General features: G+C 32.9%; 1 protein-coding gene and 1 long non-coding RNA gene across 3 annotated transcripts in view; one reads left to right on the top strand and one right to left on the bottom strand.

Annotated features, from left to right (window-relative positions):
• Window positions 1-2272: 2272 nt before the first annotated feature.
• LOC124366343 lies at window positions 2273-9616 on the bottom strand. The gene is made up of 3 exons (XR_006922802.1): window positions 8983-9616; window positions 3890-4241; window positions 2273-2654 (listed from the first exon to the last, which is right to left on the bottom strand). It is a non-coding gene; the product is annotated as an uncharacterized LOC124366343 (long non-coding RNA).
• The window catches only part of LOC124366342 (arrestin domain-containing protein 3-like), a 28807-nt gene continuing 11569 nt past the window's right edge, over window positions 2568-19805 (top strand). For both annotated transcript variants that reach the window (XR_006922801.1, XM_046822827.1), the window contains exons 1-5: window positions 2568-2699; window positions 7381-7536; window positions 10611-10819; window positions 13660-13842; window positions 18136-18324. Coding sequence is in view for 1 of the 2 variants with exons in the window: in XM_046822827.1 (XP_046678783.1) it covers window positions 2585-2699; window positions 7381-7536; window positions 10611-10819; window positions 13660-13842; window positions 18136-18324 (852 nt within the window). In the remaining variant the exon portion in view is untranslated. The remainder of the gene's footprint in view (window positions 2700-7380; window positions 7537-10610; window positions 10820-13659; window positions 13843-18135; window positions 18325-19805) is intronic.

The following is a 19805-nucleotide window of genomic DNA, read 5'->3' as shown; positions in this document are numbered from 1 at the left end:
AATATTCATACCAAGTTTTATGGCTTCATCTTAAGTAACTTCTGAGAGTAACTTAAGCTTTTTGAAAAAATCACATACAGGCAGATATGGGGATAACGGCGTGAGATAGGCCGTGTTCAAAGGTGTATTCTTGTTCGGAGTGGCTATATGCCCGGTCACCGGTCTTGGTTTCAAAGAACGGGAACGACTATGACGTCACAGACTGTGACGCCAAAGGTTTTGAAGTAGCTCTAGCACTGTGCATTGTTATTAAAATGGCGGGTTGTAGAATGTTTAGTTCTTTTGAACACTTGAAAACTTTTATCAATAATAAAGAAAATACGGACCATATTCAATTAAGAATAAGTGATTCGAGAACAATTTTGCATTTCATGAAGAACTATATTTCATGAAATAGGTCTATACCCTAAATATAGGTACTCAATATTGTGCACCAAACTTCATAGTTGTGATTAAACTCCATAAGTGTGAATACCAACAAAAATTAAATTACAAGTAGCCTACGTATAAAATTGTAAATCTTTAGAAATATACAGTGATCTTATCCTTTGGTTATAAAGTGCACAGTATTGATCCGTGTAAACATTATCATGCAAACTTTATAACTAAATATTTAATTTGGATGCTTACAAAGACCTATTTGTCACATTTTAGTAACAGCATTATACCGCATTGGTGACTTACGTCCAATCCCTCTTACAACTCTATTAAGTGAATTACTTATTTTTACTCATTTTTTGAAAGTTAATAAATATTGTAAGTTCTCAGTTAATTCCATTTTAATAATTTTCTTATAATGCATTCTACGGGTTTATTTTAGTTTGCCTCTCCTAATTATAATTAATAATTCAAGTTTCATATTTAGAGTCAATTTTAGGAATTTTCATGATCGTTTTTGGTTAAATAAGAATTTTGAGCTTGAGGAAACATCAGTCCCCGAAATTTATTGTACAGTAATGGGAAAGCGGAAGGGATTGTGGTAATGAAAAGAACTGTCTGTATCATCCACGTTAAATGCATTAGATCTACGACAGTTGTGCTGGGTGTGAGATGCCATCAGTTGTTTCGTTGAGATGTCGTATACAACTCTTATAACTTTCTCTAGACTGTTATTGCTTTAACGCAATTTTCCGTTTTTGGCCAGTCACATCTTAATGAACATATTCAGGCTTCTTTTTATGGTAAGTCAACAGCTCAAAATTCTTTCGTGTAAGATGCCAACTTTTCTAGATAATCCTATCTGTTATCGTAATGACACATCCCTGTGTTTTATAACAATGAATGAGAATTATACATTGATGTATAACATTTCAAGTTCCAGTTTAAGTGTTACTTTACATCTGTTTGACTCATCCAGACGTTTGTATAACAGACAGTATTTTGCCGAAAACAATAGAAAAGTTATGTAGTGATGTACACTGTATGCTATATACTTTAAACTGTACCAAGATCCCTTCTATAAGAACTTACAGTCCTGCTAAAGTCCGATAATACATAAGTGATTAATAATAAAACTATTTTTAATCGGTAAATGGAAGAATTTTCAAATATCTCAAGACGAGAGACTAATTTCCCTCTTACCACTTACATACAATATACAATGAAATCATAACCATTTGAGTGTTATTAGTACATAAAACAAATGTTCCAGTTGTTTTATGCTATTAAATGACATACATATTTAATATGACAAAAATTATTTATAATTAATTATGATTTCTCTTAATGACTATTAATTGAAACATTCCAGTAAAATTGCGAGAAACAAAACTATATCTTAATAAACTACGAAGTGTAGATTCTGGTACATGGTTAATTTTTAGTTATATATTTCTTCTTTTTAATTTATTTAAGCGTACACTTTTATTACATTACCGTTCAATACGTTACCAACGCATAATATGCAATTAATAAAATAGTCTACAAATTGTGTTTTTTATATTTCTAAGGCAGTGGTGTAAAGGTGACAGTTGTTGGCGCCCTTCCGTTACGTCACGGTTGACGTCACCACCCATTGCCCGTCTGTCTAATCTACAGACGGTAGCCGGCCATATAGCCACAGCGTTAATCAAAACATGGAAAGAATAAACGTTCTCATTATTAAATAAAGGAGAACTAACATTTATATTTAGAAGGAAAACTAATAATCAATTATCTTTTAATTCGCTGAATTAAACATTAATTAGACAAAATCATTACTGCAGACATTTTTAGAGCTATACACGTAGCTTGTACAAGATCTCTATTGTAAACACACTTTATAAAATACTACTTTTGTAAGAAAGTACAAAAGCTCTACAGTTTTATGATCACAATACTGTGCCTTATAAATAAAACAAAGTATTTTTTTTTTAGTGTTCAGCTGTTTAGTGTTGTGTCGCAGTAAAAGTTGATTCGTGATTCATCTCTCGCTCGTCTTGATTCATTTTGCGTTGCATTGTACGTCGAAGTGCCGTATTTTCCTTGTAGATGGTGTAGTTTGTCGTTGAGTTTGTTGCACTCCTGTCGTGTCGACTGTCACTGTTATCTAGTTGTGTTCTGAGTGTTTTCATGCTACATAAGTTCTTATAAGAATTTATTAGAGATGGGAATAGAAAATTTTAAGATTGTATTAGATATCCCAAATGCTGTTTACTATGCCGGTTCTGTAGTATCTGGAAAATTACAATTTCGTTTGAATAAACAAACACAAATAAGAGGTTAGTTTTATCAAATAAGACTAATGCAACAGGTTTTCCCTAATACATTAGTTTGATATTCTTTGAAATGTCATACTTTACGCTAATCGAATTCTAAATGGTAACGTCGAGGTCACCCTTTACATAGGTAGTTATAACTCGTATGAAGGGCAATTTTAGGTGTTCATCAAATGTTGCAATAAAATTATCACTGACATTAAGGTTATCTCAGTGAAATTAATAGTTAACCTAGCTGTTCTTTGAAGCCTGTACGACCCTCTGCACTAGTAATTTAAATGGCCAAAAATACAGCATTCTATTGAATTTATTATTGTGTTTTAGTTTGAAGTTTTGTTAACCCTCTATCTGTTAGAGGATTTGTGACTAGTCCCTAAAAAATGTTTCTCCAATGTTGAACGACTAGTTACTAGTCAATTTTGCAGTCATCTATTTAATCAAACTTTTGCTATAGAAAATAAAACTTAGGTAGGACAAATAATATACTAAATTAATTGGGATGTTTCACAGATTAATTTTGTTTATAGTTTATAGAATAATAATGCGTAATAAGTATTCAGCAAAATTATAAAGTTGCAGTACAAATGTTCGTTTGTCCTGTTTGGTCGCGCACTTTGAGACAATGCGAAAAAAACAGGACTTTTTACTACTTATTATTACTTTTTACATACTTTTGCCATGAGAAAATTCGTTTAGAAATGAGTTTGACTACATCACTGCGTTCAGAATTTCTTTCTCAACAAAATCATCTGCTTTAAACATCATAAACATCTATTTTTTTTAATGTATGTTGCGAAGTAAGACCGACGCAACCATCTTTGCGACATTTCTGTAATATTAGACAAAACACTAGTTATTAGTATTTTGTTGGTTTTCGAAATATTATTAGAGTTGTGTTAGTATCAAACTTTGTCAAACTTTTTCTTGTGAAATTTGCCATCAAATGGTGTAGAATCTTGCCATAGAATGGTTATAAAGCTTTACTTTTGGATTTTTTTTTGTTTTACTTTTAGTTTTTCACTTAAATTGAAAACAAAAACCTCAATTTATATTAAAAAAATGAATTCAACTGCATATAAATATTACTTGTTTTGTACTGAAAAATAAAATATGTAAGTTTAATAGTTTTTACTTTACTTCAATAATAAATATTCTACATAGGTTTTAATAAAGGTGTACTAGCAAAATAGTACCTGCCATTATAGGAATTTCAACTGCCAGATCCAGGGTTAAACAAAAGTTGGTTTTCACCTTATGTTGTAGTTGAATTGCAGTACGACATTGTAGGACACGCATTACGAGGTAGTTTGCAATATGAGGGACTTTGGTACTGTAGGAGGGAATTCCTCCCCCAATGTCCCTACAACCTTTACATTGTTTCGACGTCAGAGACACCTATAAATGGGTAAAGTGCCAGTCTCATCACGTGCACAATTGATGTAAAGGTTCGTTTTCAACTTCTTCATCGACAACTTTCTGTTGATCTCTTCAGACGAACATGACCCCAGATTCCAGCAGTCAAGTCTTCATCATCAGATACCAGATCTGCAATAAAAGGAAGATGAACTGTAGCTAAATTCAACATTCTAACTGAAGCAACCCTTCCTACCATAGTTACGTTAAATTTATACATCTAAATGTTTCTTCTTTAGTATTCCAACAAGTCTGACTTAATCTCTTCAGTGTTGAACTTTTGACCAAAAAATTATGTAAACAAAATTCATTTATGTGGTGATCTAGAAAAATAATTAAACATGTTCTGTGAAAGATAAAGCATTCTGTATATTTACTTCAATACTGCTGCTCCAGAACCACTCAAATTTCCTGAGTGACCATACAGGAAATGTAGAAACCCAGTGGATTGATTACTTTCAGTGTGTCTTGCAGACAAGAATACTTACTAAGTATATTTGAACTGTTAAAACTTACCAGATTCTGTTACACTGTGTCTGTACGATTTTCACCTGTGTCCCCAGAATTCTTTAGGAATGTTATAAATTTGTCATGTCTTTCCTTTCTCATGTACAAACTGCACAATAAGCCAACTCAACTATTACTGAATAATATTTACACAACATGAAATTTTCAATAGTATTAGAAACCACTTTACCTTCTATAACTTTAATAGGTTCGATGCAAATTAATGGATTCATATGAGACTTCCCACTACCTGGACTTCCATAGCACAAAACGTGAGCTGATAGAAGAATTATACTTAGCAATCAATTCAAGGCACATCACAAAGTTACTATTATGCTATGATCTAAACACTTCATCTCCTCAAATTGGCAGCCCTCGGGTAGATTAAAAAAAAAAATAGAAACTATGTTGCACATTTGCTTAAAATCGGTCACCAATTGTTTATCAATTCTAGATAATTCATTTACCCGGATTTGAAATTTATCTGTACAATCAATGTGAGAGAATAAATTGTTTTTGTTCAGATATACTTTATATTATGTACAGTCGAACCTCGATAAGATTAATTTCCAGGGCTACAGAAAACATTCGTCTTATCAAGGTATCTGTAATAAAGAGGTGCATTTTATCAAGGTTTAATACTGCCGTTATTCTTATTATACAGGTTTCTCCTCGCTCTGAGATAACTTGTTCTTTAAAACGAAGATTATTATGGCCAACCTCCATATTACAAATCAGTGTTAACATAACTGAAGATATTTTTCAATATTGGTCTAGGTCAAAAACAGACGGCAAAAATTTAACAAAATAAAATCATGTATGTATTAAATCACTTATACATATAGTTTTAGAAAATTATACATAACAGATCAATATTTCACAAAAAATTAAAAATTGCAATTAAGACTTGAAAGAGTTATCAATTTTTGATTGTTTGCCTACGTGAATGGTCCAAAGTGGAATCTAACTCGCCGATACTTTGTGGAATATAATTAAACAAAATTGTTCACTATACTTTCATCTAAACAATTTTTCTCCTCGAAATAACATCAATAGCTTCTCTTGCGTCTTTTGTTGATAGTTCAGGTTGACCACTCTCCTCTTGTTTATCCGCCTCATCTTCAGCTGCTTCGTCTGAACAGATTCAGCTGGATTTGAGGGTTGAACAGAAGCTAGGATATCTTAATCCATTAGACCTCCACATACTGCTACATCATCATTGAAGTCAACAAATTCTTCAAACTCCATTTCTTGGCCCCCAGTACTTTACTACCTTTGCTTGCTCCAGCCCTGAAGAGGGATGGGGGTTGCATCAGCTGCGATTTTGTGTAGAGACAAGCATTTGAGTCACTGGTTTTTTTTTTTTTTTTTTTTTTTTTTTTACTACTTATTATACTTTGACATTTTGGACCACCCTGGGTCCATACATAATGGATTTGTGAAAAGTTCTTAAGTTTGAACAGCCGCCTTATTGGAACAAAATTATGTACTAAGCTGGTCAATAAACTTAGTCAAGAGATTTACAAAATCTATTTTTATACCAAGTTTCAACTTGTTTTGGCCATTTTTGGGACATTTATTATTCCACAAGCTGTGTTATATAGCATATATGAGGTATGTTCCTAAGGTAACAGAAATTTTCATTTTTGAAAAAATATTTACTTGTTGACATTAATTGTACCCTTTAGATATTATGCACTTGTACCAGCGCTTCTCACAATCCTCGAAACATTTATCAAGCTCGATCTTCAATTTTTTAAAATTTTCACTGGTTGTTGATGTGCTGGGTGTCCAGAGAGTTTGTCATATTTAGTGTTTTCACACCCATCTTTGAAATGTTTTAACTTTGAATACCAGTCGTAAACCCTTGTTTACTCGTAGCAAACTCACTATAGGCCTTTGTTTTAATTTTCCACACTTTTTGTTATATAATTTATTTCATTTTTCACACAACATTTGATAAATTCTTTCATAAATTTTTTTAACTAATGAGAATTACTGAGTTCATAAAACATGTCTAACCCTAGCAGCTGCCACTAAAAAAGTAAACAATGAATACAGCTGGAAATTGTATTATACATCAGGAGCATGAGTACCAACATAATAAAACAAAAATGTTGACAATTGGACTGTACTAACCCGTGAAACTTCAAAATTCCTGTTACTTTTTTAACACACCTTTGTAGGGGGGTGGTCTTGGGATTGCGGGGGGGGGGGGGTATTATTTGGTGAGGTTAATTGGAAATTTTTGTCAGTGCTACTTTGAAAGGGATTGCAATTGGCTGATTTTGTTTACAAAATCTATCTAGTTTTTTAAAGGTTTATTTAAATTAGCTCCCCGAGTACAATGTTAGAAGCCCCCACCTTTTTTTACCTTGTTTTAGTAAGAATATGTAATTAACAGTGTTATAATATATACATTAAGCCTTAAGGTTTGGGCCTGTTATGTGTGAAATATAAGATTTCAGCTAGTAAACTTCTAGAAGAAAATAAAAAGGGCCTTCAGAAAAAAATATTTGTAAGACAAAGAACTCTACACAAAATCTGCTTTTAGTGATAAAAACAATTTATTTACAAAATAGGAATGAATGATGGATTTGATTTTGGTTATTGTTTCCTAATGTATATACATAACTCGTGGCCTTACTTAGATTTTATTTATTGTACCATTGATTTCTTAAATTAGGTTGGAATAAATATTAATGAATTATTGATAAATTGCTTATTAATTATTGACTCAAGTGATGGTATTTTTTTAATTTAGGTGTAAAACTTCATTTTCTTGGAGAAGCTAAAGTTTCGTTCAAGAGTTTATATAAAACATCCAGGAGTGGCGAAAATCCGAAACATGAGGTGGTTACCTTTTGTGCTTCTGAAGAATACTTTTCCATAATGTACTACCTCCTGGGTAGCTCTAACAGTGAGTACAATATTAGAATAACACAGTCTAAAACAAACTGTTTCAAATATACTTATTACTCCTGTTATATAAGTTATTTAAGATTTAATGAAGCATTGGTCAATGAATACAAATTTTCCAATTGGAAACTTTTTCAATGCCTCAATTATTTAAGAATAGTTACAATAAAAGCTTTTGAGTTCAGCTTGCTTTATTTTGTCCATTGAGCAGACAAGCAAAAACCAACGAACTATACTACTGGAACGCGCACTGCTCATAAGCCACATGGATGTTGTGTTTTCCGGTCGCACACAGCTGTGCGTTATTGGTGTATCCATGGATTTGCAGGCGCTTAAAGTGGGCAAAAATTCACCGAGTTCTGTACTCTATGCCAATGATCCTGATCTTAGAACACATTAACTTTTTATTTATTTTAAATCTAAGGGTAAATTAAGTAGATCAAGTGATGATTTATTGAAAATTGTAAAATATTGTTATTTGCTTTAGTTATCTCAAACAAATTCAACAACACTTCTAAATTGACATTGAGAGTAGTTTGTAACTAGTTTACTGGTAGTGTTTTCAATGGGCATTTAACTAATGATCAATTCACTGGAAACCATGAGTTATTTTTAATTAAAACTGTGACTAAACTATTTTTTTTAATAATGTCTCATAACATTGAAAAAACAGAAAACTTTTAACATTATAAAAAAATCCAATTTTAGGAATAAGGCAAAAATTGATCAAAATAATTGTATTTACTAACACGTACATTAAGTGCGTCATGTTTGTAAATTTTATATAGTTTACTTTGAAATAAAATACTGTCAATAAAAAATTGTTTTTTTCATCTGGGAAATATTTTAATGCCTGTAATCTTTGTTTCCGACTTTGTAAGAAAAATAACAGTAAAAATCTCTGTTAATTTGATATTGTACAAAAATCAGTTTTTTACTAAAAATAAAAATCCTCGCTAAAAAGCAGCTACTAACATTTGTAATAATAAATAAATTGTAGTATCTAACAATTGTATTAGGTCTAGAAGGCGTTTTAAAGTGATGTTAGATCATTACTATAATACCTTCCATATGGGCGGAGTAAGTTCTTGCCCATTTCCAGCGCCTGCAGACTCGGAACGCAGCCCAGGATTTCGGCTCGGTTTCTCCGGCCCAGAGCACGTTCCATTATTATAATTCGTTGGCAAAAACACCTTCTCTAGAGAAGCAACTTAGGAAATATGCTCTAAGAGTTAATTAAAAATACAGCTGTATATTTGAAATTTGTTACTTTGGCCTTTTTCTTTGTCTCCACAGCGTTGGCAAATATTTAATATAGGTGAAAGTTAACAAAGTTTTTGGCTGAAACAAAGCTAAAAATTTATAAATAATAGACTAAAAAATAAAGAGAGTGTGTTTAGCTTTGACAATCATTACATGATGTAATAAAGTTGCAAACAGTACTTACCATTGGACTATTCAGAACTTTGTTGGTGTATAGTATTTTCTCAGATGATTAAACAATGTTCCCTGAGAAATACATAAACAGAGTGTCTCTGGCAGCTGGTAAATTCGGGAATAGTCAGTGAATTTTAACAATGTGGAGAGAGTCGGAATTTTATGATAGACCGGGAAAATTGTCTGGTTATTCTTGCAGGGTTTCTACCGCTCACGAAAGTCACGAACTATGACTTTATCTCTGAAATGTTTTGTTTAAAATGTCAGTTTTATGGCGTTATGATAACAACTAGTGATGTCATCATCAATCTACAGAACATTACATCATTACAACATTCGAACCTCACCAAGTCAACATGACTTTTCGATGAGGACACAGTGTTCAAGAAAAATCGACATTTATATTTTCATTTATATTTTACTGTAAATTGCAGGATTCTGCAGAGACTCGCTGTGTGATTAATATTATCGGGAGTATACAAATATACCGATCACCGAAACGTTTTTGTTGTATTTCTTGAAAAATTGTAAATAGATAGCGTTATTAACAAATTGTCTGAGTTTAAAAAAATAATATCTTGCTTGCACTTACTATTTTTTAGATTTACAATTGTAGATTGTCACGAGTATCTGCTTCGTTTATTCCTGGACGACAGCTAATCGGCAGTATACGAGTTACCAATCGCTAAAATGTGTTTATTGTACTCTCTAAATTAAAAATTATTCTAGTTTTGTAAATATTTTGCTTGCAGTTCTATATATATATATATATATAAAAAGACGTTGGCGTACTTTGTGTATAAAAAAACGTAGATAGATTACTAAATAAGCAAATTATTATTTTTGTCAATATTATTTTGTTTTCAATTTGTGTTTGGCTTGATATTGCCAGTCAAAACTTTCTTGATTTTTTTTTACACGAATTAACATTGCTTGGGCTGCAGTATGAACACTATTCACTCACACTCACAGTAAGGTAAAATTATTGTTGTAAAGAGGGTTTCTTAAATAAATAAAAATGCCATTAATTATTCTTCAATCTATATATATATATACTGTATTTCCCAGTTTAATTAGCTAAATATGTTGTAAAATATTGCTTCGTAAAGATGTTGCTTTGTATACTTTACGTTTGTAATGGTTGTCAAAAAAAGTCACTTATTTTTATATTTTGCTCATTACGTTTGAATATTCAGAAGTTTTATTGACCTGGAACTTTCTGGGGTTGAGTTGTAAGTTCTAAACACCACACTGCATATACAAGTCTATCATTACTATAACTTTAAATAATCTGCTTGTAAGTTTGTCCAAGTAAATATTAGTTTATTACTCATTTTTTATGCTCATTTTTGAATTTTGAATGGTATTTGTGTCCATATTTTTAAACTCAGATTATTTAGAAATAAAACTATATTTTTACTGTTGATTTTATCAGTAATAGGATATGGAGAAATTTTTTAATAGAAATTTCAGGGAATTTCTTCAAGCTACTTTGCTAGGTACCCTGATAAATTATTATTTTTATGCCATTGCAGGATGGAAAATTCGACACTATTCAATATAGCAATAGTAAACCACTAGTATAACATTTCATTGCAGTATTACCAAGTGATTGGCCTGAAATGGATGCTTTTCCAGGTGAAATGCAGCTACTGCCAGGAGAATATGTGTATCCATTTACCACGACTCTGCCGACTATACTGCCTTCGTCTTTTGAGAGTGAACATGGCAAAATTCGATATTTCATTAAAGCTAAAGTAGAAATCCCCTGGGGTGTTGATTTCAAAGTGGAGAAAACATTCAGCATTAAGACTAATGTTGATCTCAACAACATCGCAGAAGCTAAGGTTGAACGATTCAGTCTATTTAAACTCTTTCAGCATGGCATGAATTAACCTATTATCACTCTTCAATAACCTTTCTGAACATATGGAGTAGTGTTTCTATTTCTTCTAATGGTGAGGTGTTTACACAGACTTGAGTATTTTTCTTGTTTCGGAAGAGTGCAAAGTACTAACGTAAAACTCTGTACTATCAAATTTTATTATGAGTATAATATGAGTCACTCAAATGTAAACTGTACTTATTTACAACATACAACTCATCTATAACTTATTGTAACATAGCCTCTTGCATGCTGAACAATTTGTTTCATCATTTTGGAAGTTTGAAGATCTTTCTTTGAGTGAGTAAAGTTGTCAACCAATTGTGCATTCATTCATTAGCTTCTTGACCACCTAGAAATCATCTCCCTTGTATTACTTTTTTTTAAGGATTCAAACAAAAAAAAGGCACATGAGGACGAATTGGCTGTAAGGAAAGTGTTTAAGGATTTCCCAAACAATCATCTTTTATTGTCGTTGACATGAATTACATGTATGACTAAGGTCCTATTACATTAATATGTTATATACAAAAAATGTATTATAATGGTCAACAAATCGTAAAATGAAAGGATTACATTAAACACAAAACAACATAATCTTGTCATAACAAACGAAAATGAACGCATCTCACCATCCTGCAACTAACATAAAATAACATGTTAATTAAAGGAAAACTCAAGCCAAGTGATCCCGAACTAGTAGAATAATCTCAGAACTGCATGCTTTCTTGATCTCTTTTTAAGGAGGATTTTTCCTCTAATAGTACTTTTTAAAATTTGTAAAAAATTCAAAAACAATTTGACCCCCAAATTTTGAGACAGGCCACCCACTAGATTCAAGTAATGTACGGTAACACAACAGTGGGAAATGAGACTTAACCCTTCCCATACTGTAGACGGATATATTAGAATGGTAGACTAACCAAAATGCCTAGCATGATTATATCCGATTTTACACATTGTGTCTATTGGAGTTTTTTAAGTTTACAAAAGGTCTTAAAATGGCTGGTGCATGCTCCTAGGTGCTTATCATGGTTGGCAAGGAAGTATTTATAGACGACCTAGTATTTATAGACAACCTTTACTCCAGGGCTGGGGGAGGGGTAAGCCCTTTGTCTAGTCCTGTCCACCTGCTTATCTGTTCTGCATCCTATTGAGCCATAACCAAATATATCCTTTGTCTTCCCAGATGATAAGATAAAATAATAGACCTTCTCTATGAAATCTTAAATAAGAAAATACTATAATAGTAGCTTTTATATTTTTTTGTTTTATTAGATTGTTCCATGAATTTGAATTTATATCAGATTAACAGTATGGTAAATCATTATTTTTAGATTTTTATCAGTAAATATGTTAATTTTAACTAAAATGTCCCGTTTTGTATTTTTGCGTTTACCTCTTATAATGAGTTTTTCGTTATAATAAAAAATAACTGTGTACTTATAAAGAAAAATATATTTTATAGCATTATAGGAAATCAATGGATTTATTAGCTATGTGTTAGCAAAATCCACTGCCTTACTAAAAATTAAGTATTTGTTTGCATGATTATAACATAATGAGTGAACTATCATACTAATCTTTGCAAGTGCATGCTTTTCTGCTTGATTGTTTAAATTATTTCTTTGTGAGTAAGAGAAACCAACCAAATGGAGTTATTATGTCATTTGTATAAAAAACGTTAGATCCTTTAAAAGCTGCTCAGTCTTTGAAGTTTTTGTGAGATTGGACACAGAGGGTTTGTGTGCCAATTTTGTCTATCTAAACATGTACTATCTTAAGGTGACCAAATTATTCCCGGAGTAAACCTGGTGTACAAGTATATGTTGTAATAATTATATATTATTAATTTACCACAAACACATTTTCATGAGTATTATAAATAGTCTAACTCTAATTACTTATTATTAACAGTAATATTCTAAATATAACTGCATTATTTTACAGATTTAAAAAAAAAATGTTAAGAAATAGTATTCCACTGATCCTTAACTTCATTACAAAATCTACATCTAGTCTCCTAAGTTGTTTTCAGAGAGATTTTGGGTCCATAAACAATACCACCAGCAAGCAGTCTTGATTTTTCTTTTGAGAATATCAAACTACTGCATTGTTGTTCACTCAGAGAATCCATGAACCTTTGACTGTTTTTTGTATGATTTGTTTATTTTAACCTAGATTGTAGCTATATTTGTTAGTTCTTCACCTGAGGAAGAGATCAGATTCTAGATCTTGAAATGTAATGTTACTGATTTTTTTGTATCCCTGAACAATGGCAAATGTCAAGAAAAATCCTGTTTCCTCGACTGTCTTAATCAGTTATTGTGACGCAACTATCACGTTGTGGTAGACCTCTCCCACTTCTTCAAGGTATAAACCAGCCAGAAGTGAACCCTCAAAGGGAATAAATTTCTGCCCAATAAGTTAATCTCATCTTCAAACCTTCATGGCCTGGCAGATTTGGTCACATCTTATTACAACCTCAACTTTATCATGTAGGCATGAAGCCTTCACGTTGCTTGGCCATGTCAAGGTTTATGTCTAGTTGTCTAATTTCTTTGAGTATGGCACATATCCATTTGTGTTGTATTAATTTTACCTTTTTCTATAGGTATAGAAACGTTTTATTACCTTAATTTTTATTGTTTTGTTAAAAAAAAATTGTGATTATTATGTCTTACTTATAGTTTATTTAATGAATACACTGTTCAAGAAAAAACTGAACATTTATTAAAGAGAAACTTATTTAGAAGTGGAAAACATTGAGTTTTATTGACTTCTCTCCTGAATATGTTTTAGAAGCCAATAAAACGACAAGTGGAAAAGACGTTCTGCTGCATGTGGTGTCGCTCGGGCCCTCTGACGATGGTCCTGAACTTGCCACAAGCTGGATATGTGCCAGGCCAGAACATCCCTGTGATCCTGGAGGTGGACAATGCAAGTAACGTGGATGTAGACAATGTTGTCATAAAGTTACAGAAGGTTAGTTAATCATATTGTCTGTGCTACCTAGTGTGAATGATTTAAAAATGTATATACAGGGTGTTCAGTAAAAGTGTTCCAATGCTTTGGAATTTTGTTCTACACATCAAAATGAGAAAAAAAGTTAATATGAAGGTATGTCCCAAAACCTTTAGTCTTCTGTCTTTTTGTCTGTATGTGTTTTTTTTAATCAAAAATTATATATTTTGAACCAGTTAAGATAAAAATGTGAAACTTGAAAATTGTATTAACCCTTTTAAAATAAAATATTAACAAAATACTTTTACCCATTTTAAAATGGCGGATGTGTAAATTATTCCATTAAAATAACTCAAAACCGACTAACATCCACCATTTTGAAACAGTTAAAAGGATTTTGTTAATATTTTATTTTCAAAGGGTTAATATAATTCTCAAGTTTCATATCTTTATCTTAACTGGTTCAAAATATATAATTTTTTTATAAAAAAAAGCACATACAGACAGATAGACCTTCATATGAACTTTTTTGCTCATCTTTATGTGTAGAAAAAAATTCCTAAATTATTGGAACACTTTTAGGGTAAGAACAGAACAAGTGGGTCGCGGTAGAGGTGGAGGTCGCGGTGGATGCTACTAGTTAAGTCGCGGTCGATGTCGACAGCACATAGCAAGGAGGTTACCAACGCTGCTCAGTCAAGCTACGACCACTGTCAAGTGAATTCGTTTGATAAAATTTTACTGACTAGATTGTGCTTTTGTTATGCTTTGTGAGTCAAGTGATGACAGTGATGAAATGTCAGTTGTCACCAAGTGGTGGCTGATAGGTAATATACCCAACAGACGGTTTCCAGTGCATCCAATAAATTTGAGAAGAAGCAGTCTAGGGGAATACCATCATCTTTTTCTCGAACTGAAAAATGACTCGGAATGATTTCATTCTTATATGAGAATGACGCCTGTGACATTCTCGTACTTATTGGAAACAACCGTTCTGTTTTTGGTTTGCTCTGTTTCTCACCACAACTTTCATCGAACTCCAATTGAAGCAGAAGAAAAGTTGGTGGTAACAATCAGGTAACTAATACGTGATATTATAAATATTTGGTTAACTATATTATTTCAAAATTTAACATTGATCATTTGAGTCAATAACATTAATACCTAGTTTGTAAAAATGAGAATAAATTATTATTTGTATATAAAGTACGCCCCTAGGCTACGGTACTTATTTTATAAGTTATTTACTATTGTAATGCAGTAATTTATAAAATCAGAGTCATACAGTCATTTATTATTATTATTCAGACTTTTGTGATTTTATTTATTTGACGAGCTCTTGACAATAATTTTCAAAAGAAAAGAATTTTTATTTCAATCTATTGATTTTTTAAATCAAACGAGGTTTAATATAATTTGTTTATATAGTAATTATGGCTTTTATTGTCACGTTTTTTAGGTTTAATTAATATTTTAGCTACATTTGGGTTGGCCAATAAAGAGTTTTAGTTTATGGTTGATAATGAAACGCTAATTTATAAACCCAAGTTTATTGGTTTGAGACATAGTTTTGATACAGTAAAATTAATTAAAACTTATAATACTTCCACCATCTGCAGCTGTGTTACCAGTCGTGGCGTCTTCGTGACCACTCTCATAAAGTGGATAAAACGAAGTTGAACTTGACGTTGCGGAATGTTGTGGGGAAAGAGCCATGTATGGAGTACTCGAGGCTGTCATTGGTTGTTGATGTGGGTAGGCCATGTCAAAAAGGATCCCTTGAACTTGCATCCGAAAGCGTAATTTGTCACGTGGAGACAGTTTTCTTACGTGTGGTAACAGAGAATTAAAGAAACCAATATCCTCATCATTCGGGTTTTCGGCTGCTTTATTCTGTTTCATTTTCAGTTTCTCTTTTTCTAGTTCCAACAGCTGTTGTCCAATAACAGTTTTAGGTGTTACTCGTTTGGTGTATCCAGTCTTTGTCTTTGATACATTTCGGGATTCTGCTACATTAGTCAGGTTTCCTGAGACTTCATTTGTTGGGTGATTTGGAGCTAGAACTATAGTTTCTAACTGTTCAATCTGGATATCATCCCCATTTCCTTCTTCTTCCCCATCTTCTGATACGATAACACTGCTATCATCGTAATTAGTGGCAAGATTTCCACTGGATGGTCTAGGAATGAACTGATCAGTTAAAAAAAGCATTGACTCGAAGTATGGCCAATGAGAGGAGGGCTCATCTGGAGCAGCTGATCCTGACTTCAAGGTCTTCCTTAGCTGCTTCCCAAATTCCTGGCGAAGGTTTTTCCATACATGTCTCACTTGTTTATCTGAAAATAAAGAATAAAAAATATATATTTTTTATACACATTTATATTATACATAAATTTATTTATATGTATGTATAGTAAATTGAAAGTGAATTTATTTTGTTTCAGGTATCTAGCAACAGGATGTAGCTTTAAATCCCTTGCATTTTCCTTTCGAATGGGCGCATCAACTGTAGCTGCTATAGTGAAAAATGTCTGCAAGTGTTTCTGGCAGGTTCTGCAACCTCTCCACATGCCTGCACCGTCTACTTCAGATTTCCAACGCATTGCTAAACGGTTCAATGAAGTGTGGAACTTTCCAAACTGTATTGGTGCAATCGATGGAAAACATTGCAGAATAAAGTGTCCCACTCATTCTGGCTCCATGTATTTCAACTACAAACATTTCTTTTCTATTATTTTGCAAGCAGTAGCCGACGACCACTACAAGTTCGTGTGTATTGACGTTGGAGGTTATGGGAAACAAAGTGATGGGGGTACGTTTGCTGCTTCCGATGTTGGTCGTTTATTGGAAAATAATAAATTACCTATACCTGAGGACACGGAGATTCCCTTTACCGATATCAAAGTTCCACATGTGTTCATAGCAGATGAAGCTTACCCACTAAAAGAAAACATCATGAGACCTTTTGGAAGAAACAACCTAGGCGATGCTGAAGAGATTTTTAACAAAAGACTATCAAGGGCTAGAAAAACTGTCGAATGTGCTTTTGGAATCTTATTTGCTAAGTGGCGTATCCTGAGTGATTGTATTGAAACTAATCCTTCTACTGCGGATGATATTATTAAAGCAATTTGTATTTTACATAATTTAGTTATTGATATGGATGGATTCTGTGGTGACGTTGAAGACCTTCCACCCGTTCCAGCAAGATCAAACCTCAACAGGGCAGGAAGATCAAGAAACGCGGCCGCAAAAGAAGCAAAGTGTATAAGAAGAAAGTTTGTAAATTATTTCGTAAACAATCCACTAGAAAGATAGGCCAATTTAGTGTGTAAAAATACCTTTGTAATACAGCTGTACAGTAAATTGAATAAAAATTATTAATTCTTTAAGAACAGTTGACTGCTATTTAACAACTCTAGATTAACCCTTTGAGTGCCGCGAAGCCCACTCTGTGTTCCGCGGTATTATTAATGAGTATAAAGTTTTGTACACTTTTACAATTATTTCACCTATATTGTCACGGCATGTTCGCATTTCGGCAAAATAATCCTTTAAAAATAAATGTTAAATAAATATAAATTATGAAATAATAAAAAAGCCTATTATAAATGTAGTCTACTATAGAAAATCTTTTTGTTGATAATTGAAAGTTATGATGTTGTCTGTGGGTCTTGTCCCACAATACGGGAGTGAGATGCACAATCGCTATGAGTTCTTCCTTCATACTTGATTTGAACAAAACAACGCAACAAAGATTTAAGTGTACCTTACCGCACGGGATGACAGACGCCAGACTACATGCGAGCTGTTGGGGTGTGTGGTGTAGGGGAGGGGGGTTGACAACTTGGCCTTGAACGCGCCAATCACAGCGAAGCATCCTTGAAGACCGCGCAGTAGGCATCCATGTAAAACAAACTCATTTGATTTTCAAAAGCATCGATGTAAACCTCCTGGATGGCATCGCGCTAAACCTCCACCGCGACTTACCTGCTCTGTTCTCTTCCATTCACTACAACGTGTTTGTTTTACATGGATGTCGACATCGACCCGTGACCTCTACCGCGACCCACTTGTTCTGTTCTTACCCTTACTGAACACCCTGTATGCTATGAAAGTGGTAGTGCCTCGAGATTATAGAGCCTAGAAAAGTTTTATGTATATTGTAAACTGATATGGTGTCTTGCAGGGGTAAGGACTCAGCTCCACGCTGTTTCTCATTTACATATTCACCCCTAAAAGACTAGTTTCCTACTAAACAGATAGAACTGTTTCTTGTTAACTGTTGTACAGTTTAGTGCTTGGTGTGTTTAGGTTATCAAATGGAAGGCTAGTGTACCTGAGAGTAAAACGAAGACAGACATTGTGGACCTGGTGGAACTCTCTATTGGCGGTGTCCGCGGCAAAGGCTCAAAGACATTCACTCAACAATTTTCAGTTCCTGTGGTCCCTGTATACAGCCTGCACCCTTGTTCCATTATGACATGTGACTATATTTTCAAGGTAAGTGTCTTTAAGGTGTAACTGTGTTCTCAAAACTTAAAATTATTATGTTTTAATGATATTTTTATTCGTAAATTCATGAATTTATGTTAACTAACACTTCTTGGTTGTAGATGTTTCAAAATACTTGAAAAAATTGGAAACATTTTTATTTGACATTTGTGAAAATTCTGCGAGAATGTAGGAAATTAATGGAGAGTTGAATGCGTGTTTGTATCTTAATTTCAAACTTCACAGCCTAAAGTTGACAAATTTGGAACATTTTGAAAGGCCAAGAACATTGTGGAATTAACAAAGTGGTTAGTTAATTTCGTTTTGATATAGGCCGATTGGTATCAGACAGTCAATTCACCATAGATTTCCTTCTTCTCAATTTTAATACAAGGGTTGTTCCGAAGGTGAGTTGCTGAGGCATCTGATCGCCGAATGGGTGGGGTTAGCGGTGTGATCTAAGTGGTGCTGTTTAACTTGTTCAGTACAAATTTGGCTTGAAGTTAATTTTTAACGACATTTCTCCTTAACCTTTGTTTTTTTCTATAAGAAAATGTACATTAAAGAATATTATCCAGTTTCTTATCCAGTGCCATAAAGAAGGTGACAGTTCTTATGTAAATGGCAAAGAAAACATACAATCGATGGAGTGTGGTAACATCCTATTGCCACGATCGGTTATGTGTAAATAAGCGTAGAAAAGCATATACCTAGGTACGATAAGTGCTTAAATGTAAATGGTAACTATTTAGAAACATGTTTTTAGAGATCTTCTTTCAAACTAAGACTAAATTGTGTGTATAAATTAATTTCTCTATATTCTATTTGATTTATTTCATAGAAATTGCTGTAGAATGTATGTATTACATTTAAATGAAATTGTGCATTAAAAGGTTAGTTAGTTGTATAAGAAACACAAAATTCAAAGTACCGGTTGCTTATAAATGAATATCAGGGTTTTAATACATTGTAGTTTCTTCTTATATATAACTTAAAATTAGAATTCATACATCAAATCAAAGAGTAATGCAAACTATTATTATTGTTCTCATCTGTATGCATGCAGATGCAATGTTTCCTTCGTTATCTGTTAGAAAGTGCTAGTAGCAAAAATGGCGACTCGTAAACAGAACACTTTTTGTGTTCTGCAGTTTGCAAAAACTGAACCTTCAGTAACTTACGTACGTTCCTTCGATTTGTACAAAGTCCGTTTCCGTATAAAGTTCGGTTGTGACCCACTAAGTGATAATAACATCCATAGATGGTATCATCAGTTTGAAGATACTGGCTGGCTTTGCAAAGAGTACAGGACGACCAACGGTTAGTGAAGAGAGTATTGAGTGAGTGACAGACTTTCACACGTAGCCCACAGAAATCAGTTTAGAAGGCTAGTCGTGAATTTGCAATTCCAGAAATGGCTGTTTGGAAAGTTTTGTGGAAAAACTTACAGCTATGTCCTTTTTTTGCAGTTGTTACAGGCTCTTAAGCCT

This window comes from Homalodisca vitripennis, chromosome 7, assembly GCF_021130785.1.
Source record: "Homalodisca vitripennis isolate AUS2020 chromosome 7, UT_GWSS_2.1, whole genome shotgun sequence".
NCBI classification, from domain to species: domain Eukaryota; kingdom Metazoa; phylum Arthropoda; class Insecta; order Hemiptera; family Cicadellidae; genus Homalodisca; species Homalodisca vitripennis.
This window is presented reverse-complemented; position numbering and strand designations above follow the sequence as displayed.